This window comes from Xyrauchen texanus, chromosome 32, assembly GCF_025860055.1.
Source record: "Xyrauchen texanus isolate HMW12.3.18 chromosome 32, RBS_HiC_50CHRs, whole genome shotgun sequence".
NCBI classification, from domain to species: Eukaryota; Metazoa; Chordata; class Actinopteri; order Cypriniformes; family Catostomidae; genus Xyrauchen; species Xyrauchen texanus.
Window position 1 is genome coordinate 26,038,812 of NC_068307.1, and position 18,715 is coordinate 26,057,526.

The 18,715-nt window shown below is 36.4% G+C and overlaps 1 protein-coding gene across 2 annotated transcripts in view; it reads left to right on the forward strand.

The window, feature by feature from the left end:
• Positions 1-18,715, forward strand: part of LOC127625691 (isoleucine--tRNA ligase, cytoplasmic-like) — a 210,136-nt gene that overhangs the window by 177,635 nt on the left and 13,786 nt on the right. For both annotated transcript variants that reach the window (XM_052101027.1, XM_052101029.1), the window contains exons 27-33: positions 2,767-2,879; positions 3,229-3,324; positions 9,855-10,031; positions 11,925-12,045; positions 13,764-13,889; positions 17,055-17,198; positions 18,255-18,407. In XM_052101027.1, coding sequence (XP_051956987.1) covers positions 2,767-2,879; positions 3,229-3,324; positions 9,855-10,031; positions 11,925-12,045; positions 13,764-13,889; positions 17,055-17,198; positions 18,255-18,407 — 930 coding nt within the window. The remainder of the gene's footprint in view (positions 1-2,766; positions 2,880-3,228; positions 3,325-9,854; positions 10,032-11,924; positions 12,046-13,763; positions 13,890-17,054; positions 17,199-18,254; positions 18,408-18,715) is intronic.

Sequence of the window (18,715 nt, forward strand, 5' to 3'; positions counted from 1 at the left end):
TAAAGGGGTCATGACATGGTTTTTTTTATTGTATTATTATGTTCCCTTAGGTGCAATTATAGTATTAATATTTTTTTTTTTAAGAAAAACTTTTAAAATCTAGTGATTTATGACCTTTTCCCACCCTGTTTCTCATCCTCTGATTCAAACAGTCTGTTTTGGGGGCGTTTTCCATTTAAGACTTCAGTGTTAACGCCCACTGTTATGATTGGCTAACGTCAGTGCCTATGTATCAATTATTGACGCCCCAGCCAGAACAATATGCAAGTAAACTAAGTAAAAACACTGTGATTATTCATAATGAATGAAATTGCGCTTTAAAAAGTAGTTTAAAGTTTAAAATAGATTACTTACAGTTTGCGTCGTCGTTGTTCCCAGAATAGTCGGCACGGACTTATCTTTGAGCAACAGTTTTCTGGCAAAGCCAGCATCATATTGAGATTTGTTCTCAAAACAGTCATCCTTAAAATGTACAGAACAAACGCTTAAGTTAACACTGCCGTGACTGGGACGTCGAAAAAAATAAACTGCATCCATTTTTCCCTGACGTCTGGATCTTTCGGCAGCTTATTCAGAGGTTTTGTTTGACCACAGCCAGGAACAGCACATCTGTGTGGCATCGTAATTTTCCTGTGCACAAGTAGTCTCTGTCAGAGCTCGCTGTCCATCGACTGAACACTTGTGAGGCGCACGGCGATACTGAAATGAGCGTAGTTGTCTTGCGCTTAAAGCGTAGTTATCTTGTGCTGGAGGCGGTCATATGCAAACGCTGTTACGTCACTTCTAACAGACACGTCACTTCTAACCATGAATCCAGAACGAGCTGTATTTTGAGCTTGATTAAATAAATGATTCGTTTAGAATGGGGAGGACGTCTTAAAATATTAAACTTGCAGGACGTTTTAATGATACAAAGACCTCTTATATACCAAAAGATCAAGGCAAATTTGGTTTCTCATGTCATGACCCCTTTAACATTTTATTAAAATTTTTAAAACAAAGTCTTCCACAGTATAAAGATAGAAATGCACTGAAATAACACCAGTTGAAGTAAAATTAAATGTTTCCCAAAGTCTAAGAGGGAGTTTGACTAATTTAAATAACTAGTCTCCCCATAGGTTGCATTTTCATTGCAATGGGCATTAAATATCTTAAACTGTGATCCTCCACATTATTAATCTGCCGGTAAACTATGGCTTTTTCCCTACAGCAATCGTGAAGCTGCATTCATGGTTTGTGTCATGCGTCGCTTTGAACTCCAGGGGAAACACACATGCAGACAAAAACTTGACCAAATTAAAACAAATCAGCATATCGATAATATGCAAGAAAATTCTGATATGACAAAACTATGATTTATTTCTAATTAATTAGTAACACTTTTTGAAAACTGTGAATTAAAATACACAATCCAGAAATATTATTATGCACAAAGTGTAGAAGGGTTGGCACTCCTAAGAATGTAGTCTCAATCTCACGTTAATGCGGAAAAAATGCCATAAATGGATGTGACAATTGTGAAAGCAGCACTTTATCTATAGGCTGCATGGTGAGGCAAACACTCCAAAACACTTTGAAACCAGCAGACTTTGAATTCTGAGATATCGGTATGATATACATTAATTCTGCATGATTGTTTGAAATTGCAGTATGACTTTGTGCATTTACTAAACCTTAAAATGTAAAAACAGAAGCGCAAAAACGTTTTAAAAGTACAATATTACCTTTTTTTCATATCACTCATCATGTTATCATATTTAGTCATCTCTTTTTATATTATAAGAGGTAAAAAATATTAAAACAGTGATCTGATATTAAAATAAGTTAAGTTGCAAAATATTGTTATCGGCCTATAGTTTTTGGTCAAAACCAGTTTCATATCATGTATTCTTATTTTCCTATTTTTATTTTGCTGTAAAAAAAAACAACACATATATTTTCATAAGTTTCACACATTTATCAGGTTAGAATTCAAGATCTGTGATGCTCAATTTTTCATTTTGACAATATATAAAATCAGTCTCTTTAATTCTTTCTAATGTTGACTCGACTGCCACTACTATCTACTATAGCTTAGATAATCTTCCTCAAAAGAGAAACCTTCACATTAAGGAATTTCATTTTGATGTGGCTGCATTGAGTAGGAGGCACTTTTCTGGTTTTGTAGTGGGTGGAATTGATTTTTTTTTTTAAAAGCGGTTACCTGTGTGTTTGTGAGCTGTACGCCCTGGGTGTTGGAGGTGAAGAGAAGAGGCAAGTCAAGTGTGCAAATATCAAATTAGAGTGCAGTGATCTGATAGCTGTGTTTGTTGCTTTTCTTTCCAAAGCATTTCCATGCCTTTTATAATTTAACACTAATGCTGAATCACTGAAACGCTTAATTTATAACAGGCTTAATTTTCTTTTAAGCAAACTCCTAACATGTCCAATTAAAATTAAAGTAAGTTCTGTGCCATTAATGATATAAAATGGAATTGCAGTCTGTTTGTTTGAGTGACCCAGCACACACAGCAACATTAGCTCAACCAGAGGTGTGAGTTTGGTGTGGGGCCATTTGTTTCTCGATCAATGGATGGCGGAGGGAGTGTTGGAAACTTTTTTTATTACATTGTAATTCTGTTTGGTGCCATAAGTGGCACAGCAATTATACAGTTCAATCTATAATCTCTCCTATGAATGAATTTACAGAATATCAGGTAAAACATTTTTTTTTTTTGCATTGTGGATACTTGTCAAAATGTTGCGCATTTCAAATGTGTTCTTTAGGATCCATTGTTGTTGAGGGCCATGAGCTACATAAGGAAGATCTGCGTCTGATGTGCACCTTTGATCAGACCTCAGAAACGCTATCACAGTATGAGGCTCATTCAGATGAAGAGGTACTCATTCTATATTGATTCAATCCTTCAACTTGTGCTTTAAAGACAGGGTCCGAAATTAACAAGAGCTCAGAGCAAAAATGGCACAGAAAGTGACAGTAACTATATTTTTTTTAAGTGTGAAAAAAATGCACCTGTTGTGAATTTTGTTTATTGTAACTTATTTACATTTGTTATATTTAATTTTAAAAAGGTCCCTGAAAATCAATTCCAAGGTGCAAATATTGCCCTCAAATAATAATAATAATAAAAGAATATATTTCTGACACTGCTCAAAGTGTATATTACTGAATTTTAATAATCAGAATGGAATTTGTTTATGGTATGATTGGGTATGTTTTTTTTCTAGGTCCTGGTTCTTCTTGACATCACCCCGGATCAGTCCATGGTGGATGAGGGAGTGGCTCGTGAGGTCATCAACCGCATTCAGAAACTACGAAAGAAGGTGAGCAGTTCTGATCTTCATGTGGGTGAATCTTATGAAAATATGTATGGTCATATTGTACCCAAAATTAAAAGTAAAAAGTATAAGATTTACTAGATAAAGCCTTTTTTTTAATCATTTAGATTTGAAAAATATTTAGATTTTGCAATTACAGTTAAGCTCATATCCCCCAAAACTCTCATTACTGTATTGCATCTGGGTGTTTCTGGTCTCAATTGTAATTCTCAGACTATTACTGAAAATTACACTAATACTGTTTTGTTTTGTTATCATTTTTTATGTTAAAGCTCTTTTCTCCTATCACAGTTTTTATATGCAAAGACATCTAAAAAATTAACCACTTGAAAAAAATAAGACATATAAAAAAAAAGTATTCTATAATATGCATTATTGTACATAATGTATCATATTTTAATAATTTTTGCGAGCTGAAGACTGTAAATAAAAGAATCTCTGTAGGCTGGTATTAATGTTGTAAACGAGTCCTACCTGTTGCTTCATTCTCTAGTCAGACATCTCTTATAAAACCGCCATTTTATCATAATAAACTAAACACATGGTTTATCTCAAAAAGATAGTTTAGTGTAAACATTTTGAAGATTAGTGGACAGGTGGACAATTCAATAAGTGGTGAGCTTTTTCCTCAAAAAAGCAGTTTATTCAGTATGCTTAAGGATCTCCTCCATAGACATCCATTATGAAATAAAAACCGCCTCTTGGCTCCTCACCAGTGTACCGCTGCGTAATGCGTTATGATGCTGACCTTGTAGCTCCCCTTTAGAATGGCTCTGCTATATTTTCTTTGCAGAAGGGTGACATTTAAAGGATTAGTTCACCCAATAATGAAAATGAATTGTTTGGTTTACATTGTTTACTCACCCCTGTGGTGTTATAACCCCATATGACTGTCTTTATTTTATTTTTTTAACACAAAGGGAGAAATTGTGGAAAAAAAATTGTGCTCTGTGATGTCATACAATGGCAGTTTTTGGTGACCAAATCTTCAAGCTTCAAAGGGACACAAAAGTATAATTCAGAAGTCTAATAAATTATTCCATGAGACTCATGATTGTAATGAACGCATACAATAAGGTTTGGTGCGAAACAAACTGAAATATAATGTATTGTTTAGTGAAAACGTTCCTGATGCTTTTTTTGACACCATTTGGTGTAGTTTCAGTATCTACCAGCAAAGGCTAATGGATGATGCCAACCAGCAAATCACTGAACCCCTGGGCTCATTCATTGGTGTGCGTTTGAGGCTAGGCTATCTGATGGTCGACTAATGACAGCCAGGGGGAGTGTTTTGGTATCACTAATTGTTTCTGAAATTCTGCTAGGTGGTGCTAGATGCTCTGAAGTTTCACACTTCACCTTTAAATCAGTATATATTAAAGCTGAAGTATGTAACATTTTCAGTGTTGAAATACATCTATCCCAGCTTAATATGTAGATACTAAGTATGAGTAACCCATTCGTGTGTATGTGTGTGTGTGTGTGTGTGAAAGATTTAGTCTCTGGCACTATACAAATTTCTGTGTTTGTTTTGAGCAACCTACTTAAACCCTATCAAGGACTATCTGACCTTTTGAACAACTGCAGGTGAACTGCATTCAGAAAGCAGTTTTGAAAGCATCGTTTAGTTTTCAAATTACATTCGGTGGCTCTGGTGTCGCAGAAATGACATACTTAGTCTTTAACATGTACTTTTATGATGTATAAATACTTTACAGTTTAAAGAACATATAATTTTTTTATTACGTTAATGAGAATGAGTTCATACAGGGTTCCTATAGCTTAACTGGTAGAGCATGGTGCTAGCAATGCCATTGTTAGTAGTTTTGGATAAAAGCATCTGCCAAATACATAAATGTAAACGGTTAATATCTTGTGTCTCTTTTGTGTGGTTGCTTGATATTTTTGCTGTGTCGTTCAGTTTATATTCTGATGAAAAATTCTCTAGTCTCCGGTCTACTTCCACACCTCTGACGTATCCACCCATCATATGTTTGTCTTTGTACACTCTCTCTGGGTCAAGCTCTAAGGGTTAAAGTACAGCCCATTAAAAATGCCTTCATTTTCAAGGGTACTGGGAAATGGCACCAAGTGTTTCCTTCATTTTCCCAAAGCAGATGTGATAAGAGAACAGATAAGCTTGTTGTGGAAAATATAGGCTTGGGTATTCGGCACCTTTGAACACAGAGTACAAAAAACACAATGGCTTCTGCTTTTCCAGGAATGTTCCCTCACACATCTACCCCTGGTTACCACCTCTCATCTGAAGAAACGTTGAAAAATTAATTCCCTCATATGGAAAATTCCCCCAGATTTTCAATAACAATGGAATTTAGGCCTGGCGGGCATCCAGACACCCTCCCCCCTCACATATATACCCAGCAACCCTTGTGGAATGGAAAAACATTTGTTCATTAAGAGAAAAAAGGGGAAAAGAAAAAAAGTGATGTGGGTTGAAGGAAATCCATCTTACTTTCCTGATGTTCACACAACTTCAAAGTGCTGGTTGTCTTAAAGTGGACTCTGGGTGATTAAGCTTTACTAAGGCTGCGATGTAATGCTGAACAATTGCTCAACACACACACATCTCTGGGGTGGAAAGATTTTCCAAATAGCACCTCTCTTGAGCCTGGGAAAAACAAGTGAGACTCAAGCAGTGATACTGACGATACAGTACCAGGCAAAAATCTAGACACACCCACCTACTCATTCATTATGACTATTTTCCACAGTTTTGGATAATCGTTACGTCATCAAAATTGACAACACAAATGGAAGTATAGGAATTATAATAACTTTAAAAAAATTAAAAAAAAACTTTTTCTTAAGTTTCATTGGGCTTCATCGAAAATAATTTGGAAAAGTTTATCTACGATTTACTGCAGTGGTTTCAACTTGCTTGTTCATGGAATGTTGTATAATACAGATAGAAATTTCTTTAAAAAAAAATATCTATATATATATATATATATATATATATATATATATATATATAACATATCTTAATGGTGCCAAAAACAAAAAACATCCAGTGAGTGGCAGGTCTGTGGGTGGAAACGCCTTGTTGATGAGAGAGGAGAATTGCCAGACTGTTTCGAGCTGACAGAAAGGCTTCGGTAACTCAGAAAACATCTGTACAATTGAGGAAGACCATGTCGGCATGACATAGTGTTCCCAATTCCAAAGTGCTTAGTGAGTGTATAGTTCTTAACCTGGTACACGTGTTTTATTACAGGTCAGATACCTGCTTAGGAGATTGATTTATTTGATGCAAAACAGTCAGCAATGGTGTAAATTTATATAAATATATATATTACCTATTAAATATATATATATTACCTGCCAAATTTGTTGCTATTATACATTTTAGAGTTTGCTATGGGTGCATGTAGTTTCAACCCATATTTAGAAATATAGGTATTATTTCATTGCTTTAACAAGTGTTGCATTTTTGCAACAGTGCTCAATAAGGAACCTTGGTTCTCTCATTCATGAAAAATTGCATCAATTTTGGTTACTTTCATCCGTTTTCATGATACATTTCTGTCAGAATCACAACAGGTGTGGATGTGCATAAATGTTTTTCTTATCCTCATCCTGTTGATGAATCTGGATTATTCCAAATGAGGGAGTGTGTGGTTGCAGATAGTAATTTGCATAAAACACGGCCAAACAATCTCCATATATGGGAGTTCCGCACAACCTTACCTCTAATGATTTATTCAAGTGTCATTTAATAATACAATTTCTACAAGTATAATATCTAAAATATTTTGGCTAAAAAAAACATGTTTCTAATGCTACAAGTAGTCTGTGATTTTAATGTATGTCTGATTAAATTTTTTTCTAAATGTTGTCCTAAATTCACTGAGCATTTTATAGGAACACTATAATTCTAATAAAGTTCCCGACATGGTCTTCTCCTGCTGTGGCCCATCTGCCTGAAGGTTCTACATGTTGTGCATTCTGAGATGCTATTCTGCTCACTTCAATTGTACAGAATTGTATCTGAGTTACCACAGCCTTTCTGTTAGCTCAAACCAGTCTGGCCATTCTCAGTTGTTCTCTCTCATCAACAAGGCACTTACATCTGCAGAACTGCCACTTACTGGATATTTTTTGTTTTTTGGCACCATTCTGAGTAAACTCTAGAGACTGTTGTGTATGAAAGTCCCAGGAGATCAGCAGTTACAGAGATATTCAAACCATCCTGTCTGGCACCAACAACCATACCACGGTAAATCACTGAGATCACATTTTTCCCCCATTCTGATGGTTGATGTGAACAGCTCCTGACCCATATCAGCATGATATAATGCATTGCACATAAAAATGCTGTTCAGCAAAAAAAGTATTTTAAACAAATCATCAATTGAATATGTTCCTGTAGATTGATGTTAAAATTATGCATCATTGGTGATAAAAATTATACATGAAATGGCACCATGATCACATTTGTAGTCCATTTATAGGCCAAGATATTCCACAAAACATGGGGGAAAGTGTGCGGCTTCCAATAAAGACTGGTTGTCTATGGGTGTATTCACAAATCACGTCGGGGTGCCCCCTGCTTTTCAGATATGTATGTTGTGATTAGAAAGTGGTAGACAACTAATTATAGTGTTTGCTCCCATATAGTGGTATGATCTAAGACTAAAAGTAGGGAGATTGAGCAAACAGAGCATTTACTACAAGCTTTTGAATCTTTTTTTTTTTTTTTAACAAGATTTTGTAAGCTGCATGGAGGCATCCCTGCCTTGCTAACTGTATATTGGAATAAAAAAATCCTAGTGTTAGCTGGCACCTAGTAGAATGATTTAAGATCAAAAGTAGAGAGATGGAGCAAAAGGAGCCTGTATTGTATTCTTTTGAAATTGAACATATAAAAGGGTCAATTTGACCCTTAAGAACAATGTAGGGACTTTTTGTAGATCTGTATAAATACAGCCGTTGCCAAAAGTATTGGCAGTAACATTTTGTGTTTTGCAAAGTTTTCTGCTTCAGTTGCTGTGGTGTTGATTCACATTGATTCTAGTTTATTGTGCAGAGTGATCAGATGCATTTAAAATAATTGCAAAAAGCTTCATTGGCCAAAAATGGCCAATTTCCCAGCACCTGGGAAAGTGTGAATGAGTATAGTCAGGTGAAATCACGCTATCATTCTGACTGGATTATAATAGCAGACTGTTTGCTATAAAAGGAGGGAAGAAGTGCTTCCAATCACTGTGTTCTTGTTAGCAATGGTTACCTCTAAAGAAAGACTTGCAGCCATCATCGCTTTGCATCAAAATGGCCTCACATGCAAGGAAATTGCTGCAAAGAATATTGCACCTGAAAGAACAATTTACCGGATCATATAGAACTTCAAGGAGAGAGGTTCAGCTGCAGTGAAGAATGCTTCAAGATGTCCCAGAGTGTCCAGCAAGCGCCAGGACCATCTCCTCCTGAGGAGTCAGCTATGGAATCGTGTCACCACCAGTGCAGAGCTTGCTCAATATTGGCAGCAGGTTAGTATGAGTGCATCTGCACGCACAGTGTGGCGAAGACTTTTGGACAATGGCCTGGTATCAAGATGGGCATCAAAGAAGCCACTTCTCTCCAAGAAAAACATCAAGGACAGACTGGAATTCTGCAGGAATTACAAGGATTGGACAGCAGAAGACTGGTGCAAGTTATTTTCTCTGATGAAGCCCGCTTCCGACTGTTTGGGACATCTGGAAAATCGATAGTCCGGAGAAAAAAAGATGAACGCTACCATGAGGCCTGTAGACCATCCATGTGTGGGGTTGCTTTTCATCCAAGGGAGTGGGCTCTCTCACAATTCTGCCCAAAAACACTGCCACGAATAGAGAATGGTATCAAAACGTCCTGTAAGAGCAACTTCTCCAGCATGATGGAACAACATGTCACAAGGAGAGAGTGATAATGAAGTGGTTTGGAGATCATTACATTGAAATTGTGGATCCGTGGCAAGGCAACTCCCCGGATCTTAATCCCATAGAGAACCTGTGGTCAATCCTCAAAAGGCGAGTGGACAAGCAGAAGCCCACAAATTGTGATCAACTCCGAGCACGAATAAGGCAAGAATGGATCGCCATCAGTCAGGATTTGGCCCATTAGCTGATATCCAGCATGCCAGAGTGAATTGCAGAGGTTAGAGGTGAAGAACAAGGGTGAACACTAAATATTGACTCTTTGTATATAGTGAATGTTTTTGCCAATAAAAGCTTTTAAAACTTATGAAACGCTTATTATTGTCTTCCAGTATACCATAGAAACATGTGAAAAAATAATCTACAAATATTGAAGCAGCAAACTTTGCAAAACCCAAAATGTATGTCACTGCCAATACTTTTGGCCATGGCTGTACACTGTCAGGTTCACATCACCTCTGTGGAGGATGATAAAGTTTTAGGCTGAAAACTTCTAATCTAAATCAGTGTTATAAATTCAAAAGTGTCAAACTGACTCATAAAACCAAGGAAGGGTTAATGTATCTAAACATCTCTTCTCAGGGTCACCTGGTCCCATCAGATGAGATCACAGTGTATTACAGCAGTCAGCCGGCTGGGGAATACCTGGACAAAGTCATCCAGACACACACTGACTTTATCTTGGCCACTACAAAAGCCCCATTGAAGCCGTACCCGATACCCAAGACTGCCAGTGTGATCGTCCAGGAGAAAACTCAGGTGAACATTTTTCAAATTCATCTACCCATATTCATTTTTCTACACAAAGAAACTAAACATATTTTAACAGTAACTGTCTATGTCATCAGTTCATCACTGCAAGGTGTTAGTAATGTTAATTGCCAGAACTTACGTAATTTATATTTGCATTAGGTCTTAAAATATGGTATGGGAGCATCCAGGGCCATCTCATACAAGGTGCAAGGCCCTACGTAGCTCCTTTATTTCAGTCATCTTAATATTGAACTGAATTTTATTTATATGTGACACAAATGTATCATTTTTTCCACCCTTTTTTTCGAACCCAGGTGGGTACTTAGACCATTGTTTTTTTTATCTCGTTTAAGAAATAACTTTACTTACATTGCATTATTTATTATTATCTCACAGCATAGAGTGGTGGTCAAAAATATTGGCACCCTTTGTAAATATGAACAAAGAAGGCTGTGAAAAAAAAATCTGAATGGTTGATCTTTTGTTCAAAAACTTAACAAAAATCAAACCTTTAATTGAAATAAAACAATTGAAAGAGGGGAAATATCTTATTATTAAATAAATATTTTCTCAAACACGTTGGCCACAATTATTGGCAATTCTTATGAGAAAAATTTAACTAAAGTATATTCCCATTCATATTTAAAAAAATGTGTTGCACCTGGGTGACTAGGAACATGTTCAGCCATGACTTCCGGTTTCACAGGCGTATAAATATGAAGTAACACACAGGCCGAATTCCCTTAATCATCAATCACAGTGGGTTAGACTAAAGAATATAGTTCGGTGTGGCAAAAGGTTATGGAGATTCACAAAATGGGAAGTGGCTATAAGAAAATAGCCAAAGCATTGAAAATGCCCAGTCCAATGAACTGGAGATCTTAAGAATCGGCCTGGAAAAGGATGTGTGTCTATATTGTCTCCATGCACAGTGAGGAGGATGGTTCAAGTGGCCAAGGATTACAGCTAGAGAATTGCAGAAATTAGTTGAGTCTTGGGGTCAGACAGTCTAAAAAAGAAAATATGTTAGATATCACCTACATCACCACAAGTTGTTTGGGAGGTTTTCAAGTAAAAATCCAACAACAACTCAATCATCATTAGTTTGCCAGACACTACTGGAACATCAAATGCGACTGGGTTCTATGGTCAGATTAAACAAAAAAATTGCTTTTTGGCAGCAAACACCAGAGATGGGTTTGGCGCACATAGAGATGAAGATGTCCCCAATGCCCACAGTTAAATGTGGTGCTGGATCTTTAATGTTGTGGGGCTGTTTTTCGGATACATGGCATCACAGACCTGACTGCCTCTGCCAGAAAGCTTACAATGGGCCCTGGTTGGATCTTCCAGCAGGACAATGTTCCAAAACAAACATTTTTCACTAACCACAAAATCAAGGTTCTGCCATGGCCATCCCAGTCCCCTGACCTGAACCCCTTTGAAAATGTGTGGGGTGAACTGAAGATGAGTCCACCAAAATAAATATCTGAATTTGAAGGATCTGTAGAGATTATGTATGGAGGAATGGTCTCCGATCCCTTGCCAGGTGTTCTCCAACCTCCATTAAGCATTATAAGAGAAGACTATCTTGGTAAAGGGAGACTGCAAAAAGTATTGAATAAAAGGGTACCAATAATTATGGTCAATGTGTTTTGGAGAAAAATATTAATTTAATAATGAGAAATGTCTTATGTTTCAAGTGTTTTACTTCAATTAAAGGTTAGATTTTTTTTTATGAAATATCAAAAGGATAAACAATGCAGATTTTTTTTCACAACCATCTTTGCTCATGTTTACCAAGGATGCCAATATGTTTGGCCACCACTGTATTTACAAATTTTGTGATAGATTGTGCATAATCTGGTTTGACTTGTAATTGTTTCTTTCGTACGATAGTTGAAGGGCTCAGATCTGGATTTAACTATTGTAAGGGGGGCCACCATCTCCAGAGCCCCCCTGACAACTTCAGCCTGTGCTTATGTCAACATCAAGGTCACTCTGAAGGACAAACAACAAGGTACACCTCACCTCCCAAACATGTAATGACAGCTAATGTCAAACACTTTAATGAAATAAGACACAATTGCACATGTGCTCCAAAATTTTAATGGATTCATTTTTGTAACACTGGCCATTTTCACTCAACGTCAATACATCATATTGCCCAAGTCTAGTTTTGTTTTATTTTTTAATTATAATTTTTTTTGCTTATGCTGTTTAGACATGCACTTTTCTTAGTCTTTCACTGTGTTTCTGTTTGTATAGTGGTCGGAAGGATTCAGGCAGTAGAGTGTAATCTTGCATTTTGGTGTCAAATTACTTTTTTCTTTTTTTAAAGCATCATAGGCACAAATCCCTTGTTTTCTGTAGTGGGAACTATTGGAAACTATTGGATCTAACTTAAAATTAACATGTAATGGAAAGTAGGTAGTTAGAAATGCCTCAAATGCTCCCCACAGTAATGCTGAATTTTGCAGAATTTTAAACTGTATTTAGGTTCCAAAGTTTTGTTACAGGGTTGCAAAAATGGAAAACCTCAAATAAATAATTAAATAAATAAAAAATAATTAAAAAATATATATATATAATATTTAATTTGACCTTATCTGAATGTTAATCATCTTCTTACAATGACCTTTTGCTGAAAAATAAAAATGCTTGTGGAAAGTGCTGGAGATTTGTCTCACTGAATAAATTTTATCATCTCCTAACAAGGCTACATGTCAAGTTCAGGGTAGATTATATGGTAAACGAACAATCAGCTTTTGTAATTAACGTGTTAAATGCAAGAGGAATGGGAGGAGTAAAGACCTGAGCGATTTTCACAAGGGCCAAATTGTTATGGAAAGATGACTGGGTCAAAGCATCTCTGAAACGTCAAGGCTTGTGGGGTGCTCCCAGTCAGCTGTGGTGAGTACCTACCAACAGTGGTCCTAGGAGGGATGAACCCAAGACTGGCGACAGGGTGTTGGGTGCCCAAGGCTCATCGATGCACTGGGGCAATGAAGGCTATCCCATCTGGTCCAAACCGACAGAAGGTCTACTGTGGAACAAGTCACAGAAAATATTAATTATGGTTACGCCATCAAAAGCGCATACAATGGGCATGCGAGCATCGAAACTGGACCATGGAGCAGTAGAAGAAGGTCGCTTGGTCCGATGAGTCCCTTTTAAATTAGTATTTTCTTTTACATCACGTGGACAGCCGTTCACATGTGCACAGTTTACCTGGTGAAGTGATGGCACCAGGATGCACTATGGGAAGACGACAATCCAGTAGATGGAATATGACGCTCTGGGAAATGTTCTGCCTTGGAAATCCTGGGTCTGGCCATTTATGTGTATGTCAGTTTGACACGTGTCACCTACCTAAATATCGTTGCAGACCAGGTACACCCCTTCATGGCAATGGTATTCCCTGATGGCATTGAGCTCTTTCAGCAGGATAATGCACCCTACCACACTGCTCACATTGTTCGGGAATAGTTTTATGAACATGATGATGAGTCCAAGGTGATGTGGTGTCTAATGTCTAGGTACTAGATACCACAGGACACCTTCTGGCGTCTTGTAGAGTCCATGCCTTAGGCAGGTGCTCATAATGTTTTGGCTAATCTGTGCATATTTCCATTGCTGTCTGTGCTTCAAAATGAAAGATTTAGATAGATGTCCATGATATTCTTTGTTCATTAATGCTTTACCTTTCAGAGTCGTTTATTTAATTTTTTTCTTCAGAGGGTGTAGTTCTTCTGGAAAATCCAAAGGGAGATAACATACTTGACATGGAGAGACTGAAGATGGTTTGCTGTAGTGTCTTTGGACTCAACGGTGTTTCTCTGTCTCTATTCAATGGAAAAACAGGTGAGATCTACCTGAAAGAAAGATTTTAATCAACTTAGTTTCATCAAGCTACAACATATAACCTTTATTATAGAGGTCTATATATGAGTTTTTTTAACATCTTATGCCAATGTCTAAAGGGCAAGCTGACCAATGGCGAATATGTAACCGATAACAACATCTCCTTCCACAGAGTTTGTACACTTTTACTCCTGATTTCTCGCAATACTGGGAAAAGAAGAGGTGTACACAAGCAACTTGTTACTTGTTTAAAACGTAACTCTAAATATGGTCTAAAATTAAAAAGAAATTGACTTGTTACTCTAAAAAAGTAATCTGATTATGGTATGTGCATGACTTCTAATGCGTTACCTCTGAGCACTGCCAAAGAATATGCAATACCTGGAGTATTTTTCTGAAGGCAGCTTTACTGCTGAGGACAAAGCAGGGACTCATGCATAACTATCCATAAAGACAAACATATCGAGGAAGCAAAACACCATATTAAGAACCATGGGGATGTAAACATTTGAACAAAATCTTTATGTAAATTCAATGATTTATTTTGTTGATACTATATAAATACTGTCTGGTGTTACATCTTTTGTAATAGAATCGGTAGTATTAACTTGGTACCGTAGTAGCAGTACTTTTGACATCCCTTCCCCAGATAATGCCCTCTGTTCCAGACAGTTAATCCACACACACCTTATTCCTCCTCATCTCTCTCCACACACTGCAGTTCCTCTCCCATTCTGATTTCTGGCTGCACAGTTTCAGCCTTAATGACTGTTTTACACTCTGATGTGTAGCTCCCTCATACATAGCTGTTCTCTGCTGATGGGGCTCTGCTGTGTGTGTGTGTGTGTGTGTGTGTGTGTGTGTGTGTGTGTGTGTGTGTGTGTGTGTGTGTGTGTGTGTGTGTGTGTGTGTGTGTGAGAGAGCGTGTGTGTGTGAGAAATGTAAGATCTGCAAGGACTAGCAGCTCTAGTGCTTTTTTAAAACAACCCAAGTGTTTCCCTGTCCTCACATTTTAAAACAGAAATATGCGCAGCAGAAGTGCTAAAGTAGCAGTTTGTGAAACTTGGTTGTTTCTGTAATTTACTTCAGTGTAACAGGGATGGTAGTAACCTAATGATTAAAGGAATAGTTCAAAGACATTACAAAGTCATAATTTACTCAACTAACCTGTATTACTTTCTTGATGTGTAACCTAAAAAGAGATTTTTTAGAGGGCTTTCAAACTAGCTGGGTTTCCATCTAAATGTTTTGCGTTTTTAAGCGCATTTCTAAAAATTTGTCTTAAGAAAATACGAATCATTGCGTGTTTCCATGCACTGCGTCATACACATTGTCTTGAAGGAGCCGGCCTTCTCTTGATGGAGCAGCTAAATGACTTCCTTGCTTTGGTGAGATTTTTATTTGCAGGATTGGAACAGTTGTTCCTCGTTTTATTAAACGCTGTCAGGATACGACACAGAATACGTGTAATATCTTATATAACGAGGACTGAAATGGATGCGATGCCCTTATGCTGCCAGCCTCATGTACAGATACACATCAAAACTGTTCTGGCAAATTTTGAGAACCCACTTTAAAGACCAGCTGTGGGTTAAAGATTTCCAAATACCAAGAGCTTTTCATAAAGAATTGTTTACCTTTTCACTGGGCCAGTTACATCATGCTATTGCATATTCATAACACCTGCATAAATGGTCAAAACACCATAGTTTTGTGAAAACACTTTTTCCATCACCTTAATACGCATTTTAAATAATGCAAAACTCTAGAAAACCCACCTCCTTGCATTAACTTCGATGCAAATTTAGCAAAATTTCCATTTACGATTACTTATGCGCAGTTTGAAAATGCACATAAAAATTGTTGGATGGAAACCTGCCAGTTTAGTCTGAAACAGCACGGTTTGCATGAAAAGCTGGTAATGTGAAAGACATGCGGACCATGGTACCGAACCCGAGACACCCTGTTGGAGGTGCTCTGAGTTCAGTTGCAATGGAACTGCGTCGCGGATTGCTTGAGTGAGAAAGCAACCTGTACTCAGGTCCACACTTCTTCAGGAAGTTTAATAACTTTTTTTTATTTTTTATTTTTTTATTTAAGGGACACATTTTTGTGGTAATCAGCATCATGCCACGATTAAGCTTAACTTGTAATTAACCCAGTATATTCCTTTAAATTAAATGTTTGCTAGATTTTATAAAGGCAATAATCCACAAGAGGCCATGAGTTACAGTGATTTTACCATGGTTAAGGAAGTGTTAATATCGTTAACCAAAACATGTTCATTAAGTGGAATAACAATAAAAACATAAATGAAAAAAAAAAAATGAAAAACTGAACTAAAACATATTTGCATGACTCCAAGACTAGCTGAAATAAAATAAAAATTACCAAAAGATTTGTGTAAGTTTCCGATATTCAGTGAACCACTAGTTAGTGATAGCATCAGACCCCCCTGAGAAATTTTATGGCATTAAACATATTCAAATTATATCAGTTAAAGCATTTACTGGCATTCCAAAATGTTAAAACTAAAGTAAATATGAAATATAGTTTAACAACTAAATGTATGCGTGTTTCCAGGAATGCCACTCCATATTGTGAGTTACAGTGATTAAAAGTTGATTAAAAGTAGATTAAAAGGTCTGTCATGGCTTATTGCTTTGAGTACAACAAAGTCAAGAATAGCAGATGGTTTGAGTAATTATTTCTTAACACAAGTACAGCTTATGCTGTATTTACAGACAGGCAGTTATATGTGCAAATTATGTTCCATGTTGGGGTTTTAGCACCATTAAATTACTGGAGTCCACACATATTCAGCATATTAACTCAGTCTTTAACTAGGAATAATGGTTTAGTTTCAATTAGGTCAGCCAAACACTTGTGTGCCAAGCATTATTTATTTGTCCATCTGTATTTGAGTTTTGTGAAACATTTGAGTGTGTTTTCAATTAGATCACAGATGCATGAACTAACTAAATTGTCAGAATTTAGGTGTGTGTGTGTGGGGGTGGGGGTGGGGGGTTAATTGAATTCAGACCAGCTTTGATGTGTAGACATTCCTGAACTGGTTTCAAAGCAAAACCTATTTAATCAATTACTAGTACCTGGCCTCCAATAGTGCTAGAAATTAATATGCAATGAAATATTTATCTCTTTTAGAGTTGGACCCCAAGATGGATTTGATGGCATTGAGTGGGAAAACTCTGACAGTGACTTCGGGTTCAATTCCTGCAAACATGGCCAGTTCAGACTCTCTCCTGTGTACTTATGTTAACCTGCAACTTATCAACAGCGGTCCAGCAGGTGCAATTTTTTGATTATTAAAAATTTCAGGTTGGCTACATTCCGAAAATTATTCTACCATACTATTATTACCGTTTTAGCTGTTAGTATAATTTCTGGGTGATGCATAAAATATATATTAAAATACTATCAAATATATTTAAGTTGATTTTGCTGGCAATATAATATGATTTTAATGCACTGTTTATGTGGCCATTCATATTCCTAAAGACTTCTAATGGCATTTGATTTAGTAAATTTGACTAATTTCAGGGAATCAGTTCAAAAAATCTATTTAAATCAGATTTTTAGTGATTAATTTGCGCCATTACGCAAAAATGTTCACAGACTTCTCCATGGCATTTTTTTCATGCATTGCCTTTGGCTTGATCTCTGGGGGTCTAAAGACAAATCATTTTAATGCATGATTTTGAGTGATGTTTATCAATGAAACTGCTCAGTAAGGACATTACAGCATAATGTTCTGTAAAGTTGCTTTGAAACAATGTGCATCATGAAAAGCACTATACAAATAAAAATGACTACAAAATGTTTCACCATTTGTAGAAAGTATATACAGATATACAACTGTCTAACTGTCTATTATATTTGTGCATATGAATGAAAATTATTAAATATTCTTCTTTGTGATCATTTAGAGAAAAAACTGTGGAAAACATACCCCGATTATTTTTATTTTGACTTTTACTTTATTTTTCTTCGTGCATTAAACATTTTTTATCTATTTGGCTACAATATTTGGTTTAAACGATGGTTCCTCTGACTGAAATTATCCTTTTACTCATTTCAGAGCAAATACTGTACATAACACTTTAAGAATTAAATTTAATATTGTCAGAAGGATAAATACTATAAAATATTTTTTTTAGCTATACCACCCAGCCCAATATATTATGTATTTTGTGCACTGTATGGGAATTTTTGTTTGCATAGAATGCTTTGACCTTATTTCAAAAATGTGCTGTATACGACAGAGCACACAATGTGGAATACTGTATCGTGCAATTTGATCAAATTAGATGTCTCTTCTGATGTAAATGTTTTATGTTTCTTCAGAATGTCTGACTGGAGATGTTGGGACGCTGCTGTTAATGAATCCAGTGGGTAAAAACGGGTTACAGTATCCTGAACTGGTGAATGAAACTGCTAAAGTTTTCGGCCTGAGAGGCAGAAGACTGAAGCTCTTCATGAACGAAGACCTTACAGAAGGTATGAACAATATGCCAGTGGATGAGCAAAATGTGCACTGTAGGAAATTTAGTAGTATAAATAAATATACATGGTACGGATTAAAGTGCCACAGCTATCCCACTATTATATGTAGGAAACAGTATGGTGAGCTAGGAATTAAATTAAACTGTTCTTATTCTACATTATTATGTAAGGAAATTTATAATGGAATTGGTTGCATTCGACAACATTATAAATTAGATAAATGACAAATAAATAGATTATTTGTCTGAATTAAATTCTCCACCATTAAAATTGTCTCGTATCCGCTCACAATTTCTATTGTA